The sequence below is a fragment of the Polyodon spathula genome, chromosome 14, assembly GCF_017654505.1.
Source record: "Polyodon spathula isolate WHYD16114869_AA chromosome 14, ASM1765450v1, whole genome shotgun sequence".
In the NCBI taxonomy this organism is placed as follows: domain Eukaryota; kingdom Metazoa; phylum Chordata; class Actinopteri; order Acipenseriformes; family Polyodontidae; genus Polyodon; species Polyodon spathula.
Window position 1 is genome coordinate 8410648 of NC_054547.1, and position 21664 is coordinate 8432311.

The window sequence follows — 21664 nt, forward strand, 5'->3', positions numbered from 1 at the left end:
GACAACATGCCCAAGCAAGTGAGTCGAAGTTCTCTCATGCACTGAGTATCTGAAGATACTTGTAATTAAGAAGTGCCTACAACTGGACACTGTATTATTGCTGAATGTCTTACAAAGGTAAGGGGAAATTTATATTTTTTTAAAATATTTTTTGTCCTTGTTACACCTTTTTTGGCATAGCCCCCTTCTGGAATTGATAATTCCTGGCATTGAAAGTCCCCCTACATAAAAGATAACCTGCTTCTAATTCTATACTGGTTCCATGAAATCAACAGAATCAGACCTGAACAAAACTTACATAGATGCAGGAGCCTTTGCAGATTGACAAAATTGTTATTGTTTCTTGTTGCAGACACAAAACATGGAAAAAAAAAATGTTGGAAATATAAATTGTTTTTACTGTTTTTTAACTAGATATTGTAATAAATTCTAACAACAATGGTGCAAAGAACATATTCATGCAGTGCACCATGATGACATAATGAGATGAAATGGTGGCAGTTTGTGCTGGTGGCAAAGCAGTTTTCAATATAATATGCAGTTAAATTAAAGACATTTCAAAATCGGAATTGAGAAGGTGCACCAAAACACGGTTACAAACCTAAGCCAAATTTAAAAATTGTTTCTTCATGTCTAAGTTTGAAAGCAAAATGGAAAAAAAAGAACCAGAATTACTGTTACATTGCCAAGCTTAAAAAAAAAAAAAAAAAAAAAAAATCGTAATAACATTGGTAATGTATTCTACATTTTAGAGAATATACTCTATGCCATTAACAAAAGTAATCAGAAGTCAATGCTTCACAAGCAGTGTATTTATCTTTTAAAATCCAAATAATTTAGGAACAAAATCTACGCTAAATAGAACGGGTTTGGTGATATTCTCAGCAGTAATAGTAGCATTATTTCTATTTAAGGGCAGCTCACAACACTATAGATCAATATATTTTGACGCTGTGTGTGTGAAGAGGCCCTAGTGCCTGTCATTTATTATCTTATCTTCAGGTTGGTAGACATGTCCATAAATAAAATAATAAAAACAGTGATGGTAACAGCAGAAGGAAATGTTTAGTTCTGCTGGCTGAAGTTTCCAGTCATCTTTATCATGTGCAGACATGTCTAGAGTAGACAGAAAGGTGATTGTTTTATAAAAGATAAGCATCCCGCTTTCATGAAGTTAGAGGGACTCTCCCCCCACACTAAAACACTAACTCACTGGCAGACTTCTGCATACCGGTAAAACATCAATTTACAAGAAAGGATGCTTATCAATAATGTCTTGATGGTAGCCCGGATCTGTCCAAACTGATGGCTCTTCTTCTACCGATAACCAGACATTTTTCCATTTTCTCACTTAGACCTAGGTGTTTTCCCAAAAGCAAGTACCAGTTATACAGTAGTTTGTAATGAAGTTTGTACCTGAGGAGTTTAGAGTTAAAGTTTAAAAAGATTAAATCTGCATGTCATCCTTTGCATCCCATTTCAAGCACTGAATATAAATGGTTATAATGGTAGTGTGAACTCTAATTGCTGTGTAGTTAAATAGAAAGGACATTCTGCCCTCATATCATGCAGTTCTACAGGTTGAAGCCCTGAGGCTAGAATATGTTAACTTATATTTTGCCAAAATGTGTTAGTAATAAAATCTAAAGTTCGCCTACTAGATATAATTACAGTGATACCCAAGTGAGAAATGTTTGTTATTGCCAGGCATTACAAGCTTAAAATGGCAAAGGACAGTACAAGTTTACTTATATTTGTGATGCAGGGTTTGAATTGCGTTTTATTTTTTAGTCATAACTATTTGCTATTTTTTTTTCATCAAGATCAGTTTTGGGAACACGATGACAACCAAGCAGCTGCCCTTATTGCAGGAGACTCTGGCTCAGTTTAACCAAGCTCAGGCTGCAGAGAGTGGCGGTGTCCTGCGGACTCGGGCAGGCTCCATTTCTACTCGTCGTAGCTCTCAATCTGTGGACCTTTACCACCCCAAGCACCTACTGCACCTCAAGAGTGTGGAAGGATCCCTTTCTGTCATCCCCTCCCGCCGCAGCTCGGTCTTCAGCAACCTCATCCTCACCCGCAAGGAGTCCTTATCTCTGGGCAAGCGACTCTCGCTGGGACCCTGGATGCGCTGCGGCCGGGTCAGCTTCTCTGGCCTGCCACTATTCCAGCCTGTCCAGGAGACTCAGTTCGAGAACACCTACAAAACCCATCCAGACGAGGGTTTTCGTTTTGATGCCTGTAAGGTCCAGCGCCTCCTTGAGGCTACACTAGCTGGTTTTCTGAGTGACACGCGGTACAACCAAATTACCTGTGGACAAGTGACCAAGAACCTTTCTGATCTCATCCGTAGCAAAGCCAAAGAACTTAAACCACCCCGCTATAAGCTGGTCTGCCATGTCGTCCTAGGACAGCTCAACAAGCAAGGCCTGAGGGTTGCCAGTCGCTGTCTGTGGGATTCAGACAAAGATAACTTTGCAGTTGCTACTTTTCAAAACACCTCACTCTTTGCCGTAGCTATGGTCCATGGATTGTATTGTGAGTGAGAGATAAAAAAGTGCTGCCTTTTCCCCTAAGAAACAGATTATAGGGAATAATTTTGTTGGCTTCCATATTCTAAACTCGAGCAATCTGTAAGTGTAAAACTATATCATAATCACTATATGTGTATTAGACATATAAGAAATTTAGCTTTTTTTCTTGTGACTCTTCCTTCCAAAAGCTCATCAGAATAGTCTAAGTTGCAGTTAATATGACAAACAAGATGCTTGGTGCATAGAGTACAATCCCTAGAGCTAATATTATCAATTAATGCACTGGTTAGACCTGACCTGTTGTGTACATCTTTACTAGGAAGGATGTAGTTGCCTTTTTTGTGGCAAAGCAATTCATTCAACATATAAGTTTATCATAGAGAAGGGTCCTTTTCTTATCTTCATGCTGGTTTCAGTTTGAATGTCTATGGGCTGAGAAATTAACTAATTAAATCAGCCGGCGCCTGTGAAAAGCAGGAAATTGGGCGATTACTGTAAATCAGGTGCACTTCAGTGCTACGATAATGAAACTGATGTGTTAAATCATGTTTTCTGATTGTATCTTTGTAAAACATAGCTTAGCTTGTTTTTGTGGGTTATATGACTTCTGTTTACAGTTTTGTATTTATTATACGCTCATTACCATTTTTTTTTTTCATGTAGTAGGATTTTTTTAAATTGTTTTAGTCATGTATGTTGACAGTTTAATTTTGATCCATGGTGGTGTTCTATATGAAATATTGTACTGGGCCTCACAATTATGCCCACAACCTTTTTTGAGGTAAGATCCAGACTTTTGTACATCTTTAATGCTTCTGTAAAGGATAGCAGTGCCATACTGAATCCCCTCTTGTAGACATCTAACCATATGAAGAAGATAAAAAATGAAACACTGCTGGAGATTAACAGCTCAGATTTTCTTTCTCAGCACTCAGATTGATCTCCAGATACAGAACTTTTTAATTTGCACTATTACACATACATGCATTATATATTATATGTAAATTAAAGAACTTGATTTGATTTTTTTTAGCACCAAGCTACACTTCTGATCCACTCTACTTTTTTTTTTTTTTTTATTTTGACAAAAACAGAAACTCACTCACCCATATCAATAATAATTTCATGTTTTACCTTATATGGAACTCAGATGGATTATTTTAAAGGGCAATACATGGAATATGTATAAAATGAGTTATTAAAGTAATCAACAGTTAGACACACACTTCAGCTTGGTTTTCTCAGTTAAATCCTTGGAGGCATCCCTATATTGGCACTGTATACATCAAATAAACAATGTGTATCATTTTAAAGATCACTGTTCTTAGTACCCTCTTAGGTCACTCAATATTCATAAATCTGCAGCCAACTTCCTATTATTCCTTTTCTAGTATGCAATACGCTTTGCATTTAACTAGTTAGTTTATATATATATAAAAAAAAAATTAATTCACAGCAATACTAGACACATGTTCTACTAGGAACATAAATACCAGGCTAGAAGTGACTATATCATGACGAAGGTTAAACCACCCACACCATGCGGTGCAGTATATTTGAATAGGACCATGCACATGCTTCTAGATCTTGTCTTCATTAGCCTTTCCAATGTTGTGTTTGTACTATGAAAATGAGAACTTCCTTTCGACTTCTTAATATAGTGCCCATGTAGCATTTCAGGAAATATATCTGTATTGTACACTACTGAATTCAATACCAAGAGGATTTTGGTAAAGCTTTTTTTTTTTTTTGGCCAATATAGTTGTGTCGCACTAAAAAGCAGCTCATGTTCAACATTTAAATCAAATGCAGAGATTTCATAAACTTTATTTAACATTTAAAAAAAAAAAAAAAAAAAAAAAGTAGGTTTAGTCATAATTAAAGGACAACATTTTGCCATGGTGTTGACATTACCCAAAAAGATGTACATAATAAATAAGTAAATTTAATAAATAAAAATATAAATTATATATTTTACTACATAAAAAACAAACAGGACAGATGTGGTTGAGAAAAAAAATACACATCAAAATAGCATGAAAGAGAGATTGTCCTTTGTCCAACCTTGCTAACATTACAGGAAATAAACATTTCGAAATGCATTAACACTTAGGTTGAAAGGTAACAGTCTGCACAGGGATAAGAAAAAGAACATGACTGATCTGAGATGGACACAGATTACCAAATCAAGTAACAGTTACACAAGTGTCATTTAAAATCGTGGGGAAAAAGGCCTAAAAACCTTTTGGTTGGGGGGGGGGGTTCCATTACTGCAAAATATGCAAAAAAAAAAAAAAAAAAAAAAAAAAAAAAAAAAAAAAAAAGTAATTGCACATTCCAGACAGTCACTGAAAAGGCACTTTTACATTCACTTGAAAAGCATGATCAAACTTGTCCTTCCACCTTTCAGCTTTTAAATAGTCTTTTTAAAAAGCAATGACCTACTTTTGGTTTCTACAGTTTTATCAAATAAAAATAACTGGCAGCTATAAAATTACCAAATAAGAACTACATTTAGCGACACAAGAATCCCCAAAAATAAACAGCATTACAGTGCAAATCTAAAACTACAATTTTATTCCCTTCACATATATAGTTGTGTGCCAGTAGTGACTCAGTTTTCATTCTCCTTTCAAAGTAGCTTGAAATGGGAAGTGATTTCCACACATAAAATTTAAGTTTGAGCCTACATGTCCATCCTGACAGAGCCTGCTCGGCCAGGTAACAGCTCTTTGTGTAAACCTTCGGTGAAAAGGCTCGGGTGCGAGAAACAATTGTGCACATGTGTAAAAAGGGAGTAGTGATATTGCAGTCAGTTAAAAGGCTTACTCTCCCCCCCCCCCCAAAAAAAAATAAAAATAAAAGGAAAGATAGTTTTTGCACCATAGTCCAAAAGAGGCCAGACACTAGCCATAGAAACTGAGACATCACAGTAAAAGGAGTCCCATTATTTGCTCCCCAGAAGAAGCAATGCAAAATGACCATGGTCCCCCCCTGAGGTTCGAGGGAATCCATGTGCAATCCTTTTGTCTCTCACTCATTATGCATCAGATTTGTGCTGCAGAAGCTGCAGGACATATCTGAGACGGTGCCGCAGCTCTAAAGAGCAGCCCTGCTCTGCCAGTGTGCTCAGCTTGTAAGTGAACGACACCCGGTCTTTGCTGATGTAGGTGAGGAGGTAGGAGTCTTTAGACTTGCACAGGATGAGTTTGGTGTGGTCAGTGTAGAAGTTGACCTAGCCAAAAAAAGAATAAAAAGGATAATGAGAATTTGACCTTTGTTTACATTTACATAAAACGTGTCTACGCTACAGGTACGTCATAAGCAGAACTAATTATGTATGCATTTACTGCAGAGACTAAAAAGGAATGCATGACACTACATTTTGCAAAAATTAAACTCTATTCATGTTGCACAAATCCCTTCCCTCTAAACTGTGTCCAAAATCCTCACCTGTAGCGTTCCATTGCTGAAGAGCATCACTAAAGCATGGTCAGTTTTGACCCACTGAAGCAGCAGCAGGGAAGATAACTTGTCTTCCCAACACTGGATGTCACCGCCCTGCAAGAACAAAAAACACTAGTCAAAAACTGAACACTTTGTGCAATCAGACGTTTGTCTCTACTGGGTTACTGTACTCCTTTAGGAATCTTTTTAGAACTCCTAATAGTCTTGTATTTGTACTAATCCCAACACACTATGCAGTTACCAGAGACAGTGCTCAAGATGTCAGAATAATGCAGAGGTTAAATTTACCTCCATCAAGTTCTGCTCCATGTAGTTAGCAACATATTCTACAATATGCATCTGGCTGTGCAGCTGCTCTGGGACAGCAGTGGCAGGGAAGGTGAAGTGTTTACTGTTTGTCAAGTAGTAGTGGACCGTTCTGCAATGAAACAATAAGCAACAGGAATTATTTTCATTAAAAGGCTGTGTCAATCATTGCCCAGAATGTTAGTAAATTCAAAGCTTCTTCCACTCACCTGCGCTGATCACAGAGACTCAAGTGTGTCCCTTCATTAAACAGGACCCCAATATTTTGATTGGACAGCTGGTAGCCAAATCCATACTTGTTTGAATAATCCACCCACTTGGTGACCCACACAAATGGACTAGGCTTGGACAGACATGGGGGGTTCAAGGATGCTGGGGGAGGAAAAAACACTTTTAGTTTGTTTTTATTACACCAAACAAGCTTTATTGAGGCTCAATAGCAGCTGTCATATAGCTCCACTACAGAGACACCTTTAGCACTATTTCAATTGAATTCATAAACAAGGCAATGTGAAATTAAGGCAAAATTACCTGACGGCATTGAAGACAGGCAGTTCTTTAGGACTTTGATTGCCGATTCAGCCACAGCAGTTGCAGTGATGCCATCGTCACAAGCTGGCAAGGAAAAAAAAAAAAACAAAGAGGCTTTTGTCAGGAAGCTTCAGCTGTGTATTTTGGCAGGAAGCTGCCTGCAGTCAATTCCAATTCATTTCAAAGCCATTTTCTGCATCATGATAAATGTTTGCACATGAAGCACAAAGGATTGACAAGGCAATCTAAATCTTGCAAAAAAGGGCTCAGGTCAGGCTATTCATTGCCTAGCAAAGCTGCCAATTCAGAGATGCCATTCCAATCTAAAACATGAAAGCAAAGTCTGCACTTGACATCTTCCAAAAGTTATGGCTACTACAATACATTTCTAGCCTAGGATACCACCTGGAATGAGATGCATTCCTTCTCTAGTTAATCAAGTATCTTGGTACAAAATGGAAATCTAGCGAACCTACATTGGGGCTAAAACCACCAATCTAGCACTTTAGCTACATACCTACTTACCATCACTGTTGCTGGCCATAGTGCCTTTGAAGGAGCGAGATACAGACTTCCTGGACTCTTCCTCAGCCTGGGTGGGACTTGGGCTGGAGCTAGCAAGCTGACCATTGGGAGATGTTGCCTGTTGGAAGTGAAAGACAACCAAATAAAGAAAATTGAAGCAAATGCATCAAGATCTATTTTAACAAAACTAGAGTATCTTAATATCAATCTGGTCTGGGAACAAAGTTCATACCTCATTTCCTTCTACAGTCTTGTAGCTCATCTGTCGGCTGATGGAAGTCTTGACAATGCCAGTCACCAGCTTTGAGATGTCTTCCCGCTCTTCACTAGGGCTCTTCTCAGCTAGAATAGAATGGGCCAGTTATTTAAACATGGGGAAAAAGGGAAGCGAGCAATGTTTGTCTGTACAGGAGATAGAAAGCCCTTAAAAGAAACAGTATTCTGATGCAGTAGTAGGACAACTAAAATTACTTTCTAGTCCTAAATGACATCAGCAATTAGAAAATAAATAAGATTTTCTTTAGGTACTATTAGCACTTTTGGGACTGCTTAAGTAATAATAAAATAAAAAAAATAAAAAAAGTTATTTAAAAACGTATAGTTCATATGAAAATGTAGCTACCTTTAGATTTCTTTTTGCCAAAGAGGCTCTTAGCCACCTTGGAGAAAAACTTCTTGGCAGGACTTGGAGGGTTAAGCTCAGGTATCATCACACAGCTACTTGGAGGCAGTTTGTCAGGGGTAAAGCCCTGTGCGAGAATCAGAGAACACAGTTTGGTTAGCTTTTGTTCATTGTTTAATGTTAAAGATTTTACAATGGAGGATTGACCAGGAAGTTTGCAAAGTCAGACATCACATTTCTAAGACGTTCCTTGACAGGCCTGGAATGTCACTCACCTTTGTAAAGAACTCATGGTTGAGGATTTCATCCAGAGTCAACCTATCGGAAGGGTTTCGCTGCAGGAGCCCTGCAATCAGCTTTTGAGCAGGAAGGGACAGGAAGTGTGGCAACATGTATTCCACCTCCTTTATGGACCGGTATGTCTCCTTCAGATCAGACGTCTCGAAAGGTGGGTTCCCACACATCAACGTGTACCTGCAAATCAAAACAGAAGGGAATATTACATTTCTAGTTAGTTTTAACAAGCAGCTTGTTAGTTTAGTTCTCAATTGAGTTCTTACTTAAAAAGCTTGTGTTACATAATTGCCTTAACCAACATTCGCTGGTATGACCTCATTGTAAACATCTACAGTTGTAGGTTAACCCATTTACTTTAGTTCACCTTGCACAGAGAAGAGCAGCTATTTAAAACTGGGTTTACATTGACTGCAGTTTACCGCTCATTCTCCAATCCCTTTTCTATACAGTTACAGAGCACCATCTCATTTGCAAGGAAAGGCAAGGTTTTACTCAAACTTACATGACACAGCCCAGGGACCACACATCTGACTCTGGTCCATGCCCTTGCCTGTTCAGTACTTCTGGTGCAAGATAATTGGGAGTGCCACAAATCGTTCTGTTAAACAAACAAGGATTAGAGACATGCTCAGGTTAACCAAAAAAAAACCCCACACATTTGTGGTGATAAACAAAAACAAACACAAATGGACACATACTTTTTTCTTTGTTCTGCAGGCTCCAGCTTGGCAGCTAATCCGAAGTCTCCCACTTTCAACTCCATGTTCTCATTTATAAAAAAGTTACCTGAAAGAAGGCAGCATTATAAGACAAGTGCATAGGAGTCAGGTGCATGCATAACTAAACCTTCAAATCATAAATAAAACCAAAGCTTAAAACAAACTAAGACGATATTTGTATTATTTAAAGGGGTCCCTTTCTGCCCTTCAGCTTTGAAAGCTTTTTGCACATATATCTTACACAGCACACAAACATGCACACAGCCAGACTCTGTCTTAAGCAAAACAAAGATCTGCACCTAGTTTGAGGTCCCTGTGAAGGATCCCTCTGTTATGGAGGTATTTCAGTCCTGATATGATCTGTTTGAGGTAGTATCTCACTTCTGGATCTGTCAATGTGTGCCGTGCCTTCCATATATGTGCAAGTGACTGAAAGAAAGGAAACGTAGTTTGAGTGCTAAAGAACAACAAAAAAAAAATATTGTATACCAACTGAATTAAACACTGCACTCACCTTTCTACTGCAAAGCTCCAGGAAAATGTAGATGTTGTCACCATCTTCAAAATGATGGGAAAACTTGACTACATGCCTGTGGTGAAGTGTTTTGTGGAGTTCAATCTCATTTGTGATCTGAAACAAACACAGAAAGCATTTAACATGACTCATTTCGAATATTGGACACACTAATTTAAATACAAAAGCTATATATATATGTGCTATATATATATATATATATATATATATATATATATATATATATATATATATATATATATATATATATATATATATATATACATACACACACACACACACACACACATACATACATACATATACATACTTAAACTAACACACAGTGGAAAGTACAAAAAATGCATTGAAGTTTGCTGGGCTTAGATATGGGGGAGGGGGGACCACACACACACACAACTATACAGGAGGCATGCACAGGAAAGAAGAGAATCTGGGGGCTTTCTTACCTTCTCTCTCTGGTGTGGTTTTGTCACCCTGCTCTGTGGTATTACTTTCACAGCATACATCTTGTTGCTGGCCATATCTGTCATTTCATAGCAGCGTGCAAAGCCACCCTAAAATGAAGAAAGCAAAACAAATTAGCTCAGAATGAAAAGGCATGCCAATGCCCAGTACATGATCCACAAAATAGTCAGTTACAAATGTTTCCTAGTATTTTGGGGGGGGGGGGGGGGGGGGGGGGGGGGGGGGGGGGGGGTACTGGATGGAGATGAGTGGTTATAAGATTCTGTTGAACACGTCTGGATCCTAGTTGTGGCTGTAACTATAAAACAGAAGGGAATATTACATCAGTATCACTGGATAGAGGTTAAAATCAGCAACCCCTCCCAGATCAACCATGACGCTGTGTTCTACATTTACAAGTGGAAAGTATAAACTTTTTTACTTTCTCACACACACGAGTAAATCTTCAAGATCTGACCAGAAGATATTATTCGGCATTTGTGAACGACACGTGTCATGGTTTCATACAACGTGGCATTGAAAAGGAAAGAAGATAATAATCTTCACACAAGTAAAAGGTAGTGTTGCAATGCGTAATTTATTGTACTATACTACAAAAAACATGTTGACCATCATCTAAAAAGGCATTACTTTTTAGACCATGAAAAATATAAAAGCTGAAGGCACAGTTTCAATACTATGTATCTACGAGTTATTCTTTCCAACCATAAAAACATTCGATAAAAACCAAGGCTTAGGTATAGGCTGTCGGTATTCCGTTTGGCTAGCTTTACACAGGAAGCGTTTCTAATTCAGCAGGGTAGGTCTTAGGTGAAAACAATCAAGCTGGGAATCACAACAGCCGATTAAGAAAGTTCAGAGTCATGCTGCCGTATTTTATACCATTAACGCCCTTCACAATTAAATTAAGATAACCACCTACTAGAAAATCAACGCACCAACGTTTTTAGTTCTTCGAACAATCTAAGAAATAGTTATTATTATAGACCCAATACGGACAAGTAAGACACCCGGAATGTACTTGCTATAATACTGTAACTTCGACAAGACAAAGGCAAAACGTGTGGAATGGAAAACATTTTGGTCGACCACCCCAACATCCACATTTGCAGCAGTAGCAAAAAAACAAACAAACAAACAAAAAAAAAAAACAGATCAAAAAATGTACATTTTTGACAAGACACATGTTTCAACATGTCTGGCGGAAGACAGGCTACCTTTCCCATCAGTTTTCCTTTGCAGTAACATCTCCCCGTCTTTGAATCAGTCACGACCTGAGCCAGCTCAGGACGGACCAGTTCTGATTTACTTCGGCTCGGTTTTGGCGTCTGGGCAACTTGTGTCCTCTCTGTGCTGGCTTTAAATAAATCCGGGCTCATGATATGGCAGGCAATGCGCTGAGAGTGGGAGAAACACGCTGAATCCATTCATTAACTCCAAACAGAACGACCTTGTGCAATATACTTCCTTCGTTTATAACAAGTGCTGCCCAACAGACAAGAGCAGTTTTCAATTCAGTATCTGCCGGGGCAGGGAATCCCTCAAGCATTTATTCAAAGTATTGTGTGACGTCAATGTGGGCGCGGACTTTCAGCTTGGGGGAGGTGATTCGTTTTTAAAGCCGCCGAAACACTTTGTTATCATTTTATTTTGAATAACCTACTGTACATCATGATACTATATATTTGTTTTAAATATATAACAATAATCACCAACAATCAATAAAAAAAAAAAAAAAAAAAAAATACGAATCATCACACAACTCCACTGCTCAGTAACACTATTGTCCTCGATCACTGACTAGCACACTGAATGCAAGCATCACAAAGACATCATGTACTGTGAGGGTAGCAGCAAAACATGTTACAACAAAACTAACAACGCATATCTCTATTTTCGTGCTTAAACGCCTCTTTTGCTTCACAAAGACGTTACATTTCATAAAGATATTATAAAGTTTCTGTAGCTGTGTTCACCTTGTCATTAAAATGTAACAGCAAGTGTACTTTAAGCTTTCATTTTTCTTATTCTGTAACTATTGTTTTGAAAGTTCATTGTTCATTGTTTGATCTGAATTGTAATAACTGTGTCTAACTTTACCATTTGATACAATGTGTCTAATTCAATTTAAACGTTTATTCTGTTTGAAATTACTATCACGTTCTTAGGGATTTAAAACACAGCTGATACAACAAATTATCTGTATAGCAAACAATAGCCCTGGGTCAGTAAAAAATATAATTTTTAATATTATAGTCTGATACCAATAGCATTGTTTTATTATAAAGCTGTGTGGTGCTTCATTATATATTTCACCTACTTTTATTATAATTGACTGCCCCCTCTCTTAATTTAAGAGTATAACACTAATAAGAGAGTTAAGCGTTTTATTCTTGAGCTACAGGAGAACGTGGTGTTAAGACTGCATTTAAAATCAGTGACAAATGGTAAGCACATTCCAAGGAATTCAGATAGTGTCCCAGCTGCTAAAATATACCTTGGTAAATGTAAAGTCGCAGAGCTAGCAAACAAACTTCCAACATTACAGCTCACTAAGGAACGATGGCATTAAGACTTTAAATGCATATGCTTTTTATTGTATTTTTTAAAAAAAATTACAGGTATTAAAGTCAGTATCAATCATTTAGAATAGCTCAATGAAGACATACAATCTACAAAATCTTTTTTTTTTCTTTTCAAAAGATAGTTGTTTGTCTTTGTTTATTAGGTTGGCAGGTGGCACTGCTGAACAGAACCTACAACCACATAAAGGTGATGAGGACTTTGCTCAGATCTCAATCTAAGTGTGATTCTTGACAATCGTGATGTGTTTCCTGCTAACACTCCATTCAAATGTACGTTCTAGTAAGGACTGACCAAGGGCTTTAATCTTGCACCAGGTTTTCACGTTCACTTTCAATAGTGAAGATATAATGAAGCACCAGACCGGTGTTGGTAATTGATTTTGCATCACAAAACCAGATTGCACAACTCTAAATTGTTTCAGGGAGAAATGTAAATGGCTAAACACAGACAAAGACATCTTCCTAAGGCAACAACTCCGTAGCAATCTGTGTCCTTCGTGGCAACTTGCCAAATACAGAGGCCACTTGCTGTCTGACAGAACACGCCCAGTATATTTCAAAAACGTTACTGTGCTCAACTCAACGGATTCAGATGTTTACTGTGATCAGCACTTAAACATTTAACCCGATTATCTGGAGGGCAAAATAATAAATAAATAACTACAAAAACGCTATAATAATAATAATAATAATAATAATAATAATAATAATAATAATAATAATAATAATAATAATAATATACATTTCCTCCGCAATAAACCGAGACACGCAGCGATCATGTTTAAAAATACAACACACAAACTAACAAAATAACCAAAACATAAAACAACAGATTTGATCTTGGAAATCTCCTGACAACACGTAATGGGGAATTTTGTTTGTCACCATACAATATGAAATGCCCCAATAAATAAACAAATAAATAAATAAAAAATTGAAAAAAAAAACATGCTTACACCAATCAATGAGAGTTATTATGATGGTTAAAAGATGCTGGGTTTTGGTAACATTACATTCTTTGTTTCTTGCAGCTTGTGTGCTGTGAATTCTAAGTAACACATAGGTGTAATTAAATAAGGCATACAAGTATACTTGAAAATAACGTTTTTGGAAACCACAGGGTCAAGATGCAATATTTGTGAATACTGTACCCATCATTGCAACATTGAAGCAAGACAGCGACACACTCCTAATAAGCAGGATACAATCATTGCTCAAATAAACAACTGAAGTTTTAAACAGAAAGATTAGTGGCTCGCCTCCCTTGTAGAATTAACACCTAACGGTAGAAGCTGTAACAGCTGAGTTTCAAAGGATGCTGTATATTGACAACTTAGTCATGTGTACGTCATCTTTTGAAAAAAAAAAAAAAAAAAAAAAAAAAAAGTTTGATGGGGCTATGCTGCCACCTGCTGGCAAAACTCGGAAGTGAAGGAGGATAACGATGTTGAATGTCGCAGGAGCCTTGGATCGCACCATTGCAGAATTCCATTCCTGGATGGTATCCAGGAAGCAGGGTTGCCAGATTTCTGCTGGTTTGACAGCCAAAGTCACTTCAAAAATAGCCCAATTATGTGTTTTAACTGAAAGCAAGCTTATTATTAACACGTAGGCCTATGAATAAAAAAAAAAAAAAAAAAAACACACAAATCTAAAGCTTTCGTACGAACAAGATACTTGGTATAAATTTGATAGAAACTACGATCCCCAGTACAGCTCAACCACACGTCACGGTCAACAAATGCGTATGGAAACACTGAAGGGACAAATCAACATTCATACCAGCCTAGCAACCAAATTACAGCGTGATCCCTTTATTGAAATAATGCTGGTACTGTATCCCAAATAATATTGAAAACATAAAAACAGTTCAATCTTTTAAAGTTATACCACCAATCTAATTACATTATCAACCCGCGACTCCTTAATATTTACCGCAGCTGTGTTTTTGAAGTAGCCCAATTCCACGGGAAAACCGCGTACCTGGCAACACTGCCAGGAAGACTATACAGCTGAATAATAAGCACTATCCCATAATTCCTATCCCGTGCCATTTAAAAGAAAAGTCAACTGCAAATAAGAACTTTCATATTTTTTTATTCATATTTGCATTTTTTAGAATGTTGAGTAGCAAAAGGCACATTTCCGTTATTTGCATGACAAACATTTAACATGTAGCTCTTGAATATGCCCTCACAAAAAGTAGCCATTTCCGTGTTACAATTATAAGGTAAGCCTTTTAAGAATCGATGTCTAGTAGATGAAGGGCTAGTGATTTCACCATGTTAATATAGTGTGGAACACTACATTTATGAATGTATTGTTTCTGGTTCAGAAATCCATATTTTCTACTTTGTTCTGTTTGTCTCGAGATTCAGCCCAGGCTTTGTTGATGGTTCTCTTCATCTCATCATTGCCTTCGTCGTACATCTTCTTCAGGATGTTCATGAGCCCATCACCGGGGTCAGTGTCTGGGTCAGAAGAGGGCTTTCTAGAGGGGAAGAATACCAGCAGCATCAGCATCAGTTTATATTCACTGAAATATAGATGTGGTTTCAGTGTTCTGTTTCAAAGAAATAATGGATCACTGACCTTTTACAATAAAATATGTGTAGTGAGCTGACTGGGGTTCTTCTGTGTAAAGCTTGAACAGTGACCAAACCAACTTGTTTCATCTCATTTAGTTCCTTCTTATTGATTGTAAATATTCAATTAAATGAAACATCTTTCACATAGAATATGAAAAACATGTTTTTACAAACACAGTACTGTTTATTTTACTTCCAGGCTACAACCTGCCTTTTAACCAAAATTTCCCCAAAAGTCATTTGTGGTAGCCTAAGAAATCCAAAAAAAAGGTCTTTCTGATTTACTTTAAGTAAGTCAGGCAAGACAAGTGTTCAGTTTGGATAACCCCAACTACACAGTCAAATACAGAATAGAAAGTTATTTAATCAACCAGCAAGGCTTGTTGCACAAGTAACACGTTTCATGATGTTAAAATGAAGAACCTTCTAAAAGATGACTGATGTATTACTTACTGATCCATGCCTACAGGTAATAACTCAAACTCTCCTTTCAACATCACATCATTCCTTGTTGTGCCCTGGTTTAGCTCAAATGGTGTATGATACTTAATACAGGTCGCCTATCCAAGCTGATAGCTGATTAAATCTGAATTGAGGATATATTATTTTATCCAGTTACAGCTGGATGGATTGATGAATGAACAGGACAGACAAAAAAACAGCTCATCAGGTACACCAATACTCACTTCTTGTCGTTCGTCTTTTTCTCCACCTGAGTCAAGAACTCCCAATTTTGTTGGGTCTTCTTTTTACACATCACCAAGACCATATCTGTTTTCACCTGCACAAAAAGTTAGATCTGCATTTATTTTTGCCTCAAAGCAAATATAATTGCCAGTTAATTGGTAGATTACAAGGCAGCAAGAAGTTTAGTTTGTGTTACATTTTGAGCCTAACCCAGTAAAACGTAACAAACACATGCACGAAGACTTTAGCTCACCCGCAAAACAAAAAAAGCAATAAATAAATAAATAAATCATAGAGCTGAAAATATATTAAGCAATATATAGTAATACAATTTTCCCTTTCCAGCCTGACGTCGGACCCTGTGTGACATCATCAAAAAGACGTAAAGCACAGGTCTCTAGTCTTTTTTTCTCCGGAAAAAGCCAAGAAAACCTTTCAGTGGCCGAGTGAGACTGATAGGAGCCGAATGGAGCCGAAAAAAAAGGCCGTATCTGATAGCCCCATGCACCACAGAGATAACATGGACATACACAAAGGAGATAGCTGCTTCCGCATCCAGTGCTCAAAGAATATCACAGACATTTGCAGAGCTTTTTGAGATATTATAGTAAAAAAAAAAAAAATGACTTGGATCGCATTATTGAGGAGTTTGGTGATAAAACAAGTGATCAGGAGGATTCATCAAAATGCATGTCTATAAAGAGGTATGTGAAAAATACAGCGAACAAGGAGTGGGGCTTGGCTGGAGCTGCAGTACTGATGTGATTTTGCCATGCAATGCCTTTTAAACCTGTTTTACTCCAAAAAAAAATTTAAACAGCGCGTGTAAAAATAAACTGGACTTGACGTGCCTGACAAGCACTGAATAAATGGACTACAAAGGGTTAAAAAATAAATAAATAAATAGATACGATGGCAATGAAACCTGATGAGGGAATCCCAAAAGCACTAAGCCACTGACCTTCCTAAAGCTTTCCTTGGCGTCAATGACACTCAGAAGGTTGTTGACATTCATTTGGTAGTTCTTTCCATCTAGATCTTTGACAAGGACCTCAAATGACCTGCAGTGATCAATATACAACATAAAACAAACAAAGAAAAAAGCAACAGTCCTTTAGCATAAAACAGTTTGGCACATTTTGCTTTTTTTTATATATATATATATATATATGAATTCTTGTAGATTAGTTTTTGATAGTACTTAATAACTTGACAGCCAATTCCATAGCAGGAACATAGTGAGAACAGTATGATCATATATTGTAATTCAGCAAGACAGAATTCATTTACAGACTGGAGACTACAATGTATGTACTTCAGTTAGAAATTACAGACTCGGTCAGAGATGTCGACCCTCAAAGTAAGGCAGCTCCCTAGCAACTGACATGTCTTGTATTTTATTTTGGAACTTGAAAAACAAGGGTTTGTATAAACTGAGAGTTATGGATTAATATGTTGCATTGATCTGTTCTTACCTCTCTGTGAAGTTTGTCTGAATGTTATCTGCCGGGATCTTGTGTACACCATTAAGGGTAATGTAAATCTTTACAAATTTATCAGACTGGTCCCACCCTAAACAAAATTTCCAATAAATAAATAAAAAATGAATGAATACAAGTTCATCTCTGCATACAAAGCTCACAATAAACTAGTGTCAGAAAACAAACAGGCTTTACCACAAAAAAAAAGACCTGCGAACAGAACAGTAATCCAAAGGGGTCTGTGTTTTCCTACCCAAGCTAATGACCACTTGAATATTAGTTAAGGGTTAGGGTTAGTAATATTTAATATTAAAAGGCATACCATAGTTATTTATTTTCACAGTATATCCCCTGGATGTTGAAGCCAGCAATGTTTTTTCAGAATCCCCGCTATCCTTCTGCTTCAATAACCGATGTTGCTCTTGCTGCTGCTTGTTGGCAATCTCCCTCTCAATCATCTTCTTCTCTGCTGTCAGAACATCCTGAACACGTTTTCTTACTGCCTTCTCCAGCAACACATTCACCTCCTCCAGGTCACTCTGCAACTGAGCGATCTGGAGAGAGAAAAAAAAAAAAAGCAAGCAGATCAATATTGAAAATACAATATCTTAATGTGGTGATTTTATTTTAACTTATTTTTTTGATAGTTATTTCACCATTTATAGCTAAAAGACTGCCCTCAAATGTACAAACTGAACCTACATAATTTACATACGTAGTTGTGTCTAAATAAAGTATTTTTGGCTTCATGAAATGCTTGAATGTATTATATAACTAAACAAATCTGGAAAAGATATGCTAAAAGTGAACTTCAAGTATTTTTAACTACATCCCCCATAATCCACAGTAAAGCTGCCCGATATATTGCATCAGTACTGAAATTGGCTCACAGATATAGAAGGATTTGACCAGACAGGACGTAATTTTGATGTGCGTCTAGAGGCCATCTTATCTAGGGTATCAGTATAGCATTTCAAAACCACTTCACAGCTACAGGTATGTACAGTGATCTCGTTTTTCTATGTACTTTTTGCATATTATTTGTCTTCTAACGGTTAGCAGTGTGTTATGCCTCACAAAATATGGAAAGTAGGATACAACGCCTTTTGAGGTGACAATTAATTTTACACACCAAGGTTTTTCGAAGAAATCAGAAATCAAGTAATATTAATTATACATGTCTGTTCTTTTTCCATTTTATAGCGTTTATTGTTATTCTTATTTATTTGGCAGACCCCTTTACCACTAGGGTGTATGAACCATGCACCAGCTGCAGTCACTTACAATAATGTCTCACCCAAAAGAGGGGATGACCTTTTCATGGGTAACAAAGAAAAAAGATGTATTTACTGTATTGAGTAATTTATAAATACTAGTGCTTGCTTACTGGTATCTGTAGAAAAGTTTTAGGGAATTGAGATTGGTTGATGAAGTAATTCAGTATGCATAGCACAAACTTTTTTTTATTGTTTGCTTACAATATAGACAATTGCAACATGTGCAAAGCTGTGTCCTATTAAGAATTATGTTAATAATTTATAGGAATACACGGTTAGACAATTGATACATGTTAATACAATATAAATCCTAAAGAATTTATAGTTACCAGATTTATTTTAAATCTAGTATTAAACCAACCCCCCACCCCCCCCGATTCAGCTTTATACATTTAAGAAAAACATTCTTTAAAGTCTTGAAATTTGTACTTTCAGACAGAATGAATATTGAAAAACGCTTAAGTCACAAATTCAACATCTAAAATCAATTTGACAAATCTGGGAAAATAAATTTGGGTTTTGTCAAAATAAATATTTATTTTTCAAGCTAAAACAGATTTAACAGGGGGCTGGTCAGAAGGACAGGGATTGTTTGCATGTTGGCTTCAGATTTAGCTTGCAAAATAGATATGTATTTTGACAAAACCCACATTTATTTGTTCACATTGAATTACTAACCTCAAAGATCTATTTTGGATTTCTGCCAGCTAAATGTTGACTGGCTAAGTGTAAAAGAAAAACAAAAGAAAGTGATTTCTATAATTGTTCTATTGAAATCTATAAATCAAAGTAGGATTCAGCTTTATAATAAAACCAAAATAACATGTTATGGCAGAGATGAAGCCCTGCGCTGTAAATATAACGTGTAATGTAATGTTTCTGTAAATAATATTTGTACATAATAATGTATGTGATCTGTGTTTGTTTTGAATGCGTTTGGCAGAGATGGAGTTAAAACCTGTCCCTTTAAACACGTGTGTAATGTGTTAATTGTTTGATTGTTCATGAGCTCTGGCCACATACTATAAAAGCATTCAGAGGCTGTACCTCTGGGCGATTGATATTTTGCGGTATTTATTAATCCTTCTTCAATACAAAGGTCACCAGTACCTGAGGAAGAAAAACAAGCCGATGCCATCACACTACCTCCACCATGCTTAACACTGGGCATGACCAACTTCTGATAAACTCTTCCTCCAAACATATTGGTGAAAAAAGTTAGTGTTTGGATTCACCTGATCACTTTATATTTTGCATTTTTGCTAATAAAATCTGTTTTGAAATACTGTACATATTTTCAATTTACTGTACTTGATATTTTTGTCTAAATTGTAACTGCATTATTTAAAAGTTACGTTTACTTATTATCAAGCTGTGCAGTCAAGGTCCCGCAAGGTGAAGTGGTAGGTCAAACACAGCCTAAAATGAGGAGGAGGAGGAGGATGAGGAGGATGATTTCAAAGATGTTGACCAATGGCATGACTAGTGTATTTCCTCCCAATAGAGTTGACGCTAAATTGTTCCCGTCTTTCCAAATCTTATTAAAATTATGATAAACGTTCTATGAATGTGCCGTTTATTTTTGCTGTAGTTTGTTTATTTTTATTACGTCATGTAGCTTATGTAAAGTTACTCCCTATTAACTTGTGCGATTTTACATCAGGACAAATACACTAGACTTGTGAATTTTAATGTTATGTTCTTTCATCTGAATAAAACTAAGGGGGATTAAAGGTGTCATGATAAAGTTATAGAACAAAATCCTTAATGCTGTAATTGTTAGTTTATGCAAGAAAATAATATTCTCATATCATACTTTTCTGTACCTTAAATGTTATTGAAATCCCTGTGTAGATTTTTTTTTTTTTTTTTACAGCTACAGCTGTTATATCCCACGTGGGACACCGCTACTGTAACGTTACCCTTGTACAAGGTACTACCCAGACTGTTCCAGCAAATTATTATTATGCAATATGATATCTTACTTTTTGTGCAAAAGCTACATTAGTAGTTATCATAGATACTACAGAAACTCTTTATAGCTATGGAAGTTATACTTCACTACTGATTATTATTGGTATTCATACCTCTTTAAAAAAAAAAAAAAACGTCAATCATGATGATAGCGTTGAAATAATCACGTGTATTTATGTATGTAGGTACAGTAGGTATTTATTTATTTTATTAATATGACAATATCAAAAAGCCTGCAGAAAAAAAACAAAAACTCCGTCTCCTAAGCTGTCTGACCCCTTCACCCTTCATTTCGGGGTTTATTTACGATCAATAAACACGCCCGTTTCGTAAATCAACATTTTCACGTAACATTTATGATTTTAATGTATTACCTGAACAAGTCAAATTTTAAACAACAACTAAACACCTTTTCACTATCTCCGCTCCTATCTGTTGCCTTATGAAGTTGCTTGCCTAGGCAATATGGCCGCCCGGTTTGCACTGCGGCTTTGACTTTCCATGGGCGTGTCCGATCTAACCCTTCTAGAATTGTCTCTTTGTATTCCACTCTCTGACAGTTCCCGCGCTAAATACAAATGCGATGTATATATATATCTAAATTATACACCAAAAAAATCCATACAACTTGCCTCTTCTTTGATGTCCATTGTAGCTTGCGCGACGATTGATTGTATAGTGTCACACAAATGTGGTAATTTAGACAGCCTTGTAAGTTTTCAGATTTAGTTCCTATGTAGGGCTTTCTTGGAGCTTTTTTTGCATTAAATATAGTTATTTCATAGACAAAAAAAAAAAAAAAAAACACACACACACACGTATTTCTGTAACTATAGTAACATCAAATGTTATTTAGAACTCCCTGAGTTAGTTTTTGCCGCAACCGCCTGCAAGATTCGTCACAAAATATTGCCTGAACTAAACCCTCCCCCCAAATTTACATACGTCCCCACGCTTGCTTCCACTCCCAGCGCCCTATGTCACACCAACGATGGGAGAGGCTATGTAAATTTGCAGTCATACCAACTACGTTTTTGTTAAATTCAACACAGATATTGCTTGTGTTT

The 21664-nt window shown here is 36.7% G+C and overlaps 3 protein-coding genes across 3 annotated transcripts; 1 reads left to right on the plus strand and 2 right to left on the minus strand.

Moving 5' to 3' along the window:
* The first annotated feature begins 1841 nt into the window (after positions 1–1841).
* Positions 1842–2546, plus strand: LOC121326670 (dynein light chain Tctex-type 4-like). The gene has a single exon (XM_041270024.1). It carries the CDS (start codon positions 1842–1844, stop codon positions 2544–2546), a length of 705 nt encoding a protein of 234 aa, XP_041125958.1.
* A 1838-nt stretch (positions 2547–4384) lies between these two features.
* Positions 4385–11590, minus strand: LOC121327258 (serine/threonine-protein kinase PLK3-like). Its single transcript, XM_041271179.1, has 15 exons — positions 11223–11590; positions 9987–10094; positions 9517–9633; positions 9302–9431; positions 8982–9069; positions 8786–8881; positions 8262–8460; positions 7987–8113; positions 7597–7706; positions 7365–7482; positions 6840–6923; positions 6518–6680; positions 6291–6420; positions 5988–6095; positions 4385–5769 (listed from the first exon to the last, which is right to left on the minus strand). Exons 1-15 carry the CDS (start codon positions 11430–11432, stop codon positions 5575–5577), a joined length of 1983 nt encoding a protein of 660 aa, XP_041127113.1. The 5' UTR covers positions 11433–11590; the 3' UTR covers positions 4385–5574.
* A 3077-nt stretch (positions 11591–14667) lies between these two features.
* Positions 14668–21517, minus strand: LOC121326360 (calcyclin binding protein). Its single transcript, XM_041269606.1, has 6 exons — positions 21230–21517; positions 17669–17900; positions 17341–17437; positions 16827–16926; positions 15865–15959; positions 14668–15081 (listed from the first exon to the last, which is right to left on the minus strand). The coding sequence occupies exons 1-6, from the start codon at positions 21245–21247 to the stop codon at positions 14922–14924; spliced, it is 702 nt and encodes a 233-aa protein (XP_041125540.1). The 5' UTR covers positions 21248–21517; the 3' UTR covers positions 14668–14921.
* Between the last annotated feature and the right edge of the window lie 147 nt (positions 21518–21664).

Excerpts from the sequence above, each read along its gene's own strand:
- LOC121326670 (XM_041270024.1), top strand. The coding sequence starts at position 1,842 with ATGACAACCAAGCAGCTGCCCTTATTGCAGGAGACTCTGGCTCAGTTT.
- LOC121327258 (XM_041271179.1), bottom strand. The coding sequence starts at position 11,432 with ATGGATTCAGCGTGTTTCTCCCACTCTCAGCGCATTGCCTGCCATATC. Across the intron at positions 7,707-7,986 it reads TGGCAAAAAGAAATCTAAAG|CTGAGAAGAGCCCTAGTGAA; the intron begins GTAGCTACATTT and ends ATTCTATTCTAG. Across the intron at positions 6,096-6,290 it reads TGGAGCAGAACTTGATGGAG|GGCGGTGACATCCAGTGTTG; the intron begins GTAAATTTAACC and ends TTGTTCTTGCAG.
- LOC121326360 (XM_041269606.1), bottom strand. Across the intron at positions 16,927-17,340 it reads CAGACAAACTTCACAGAGAG|GTCATTTGAGGTCCTTGTCA; the intron begins GTAAGAACAGAT and ends TGATCACTGCAG. Across the intron at positions 15,960-16,826 it reads CCAAGGAAAGCTTTAGGAAG|GTGAAAACAGATATGGTCTT; the intron begins GTCAGTGGCTTA and ends CTTTTTGTGCAG.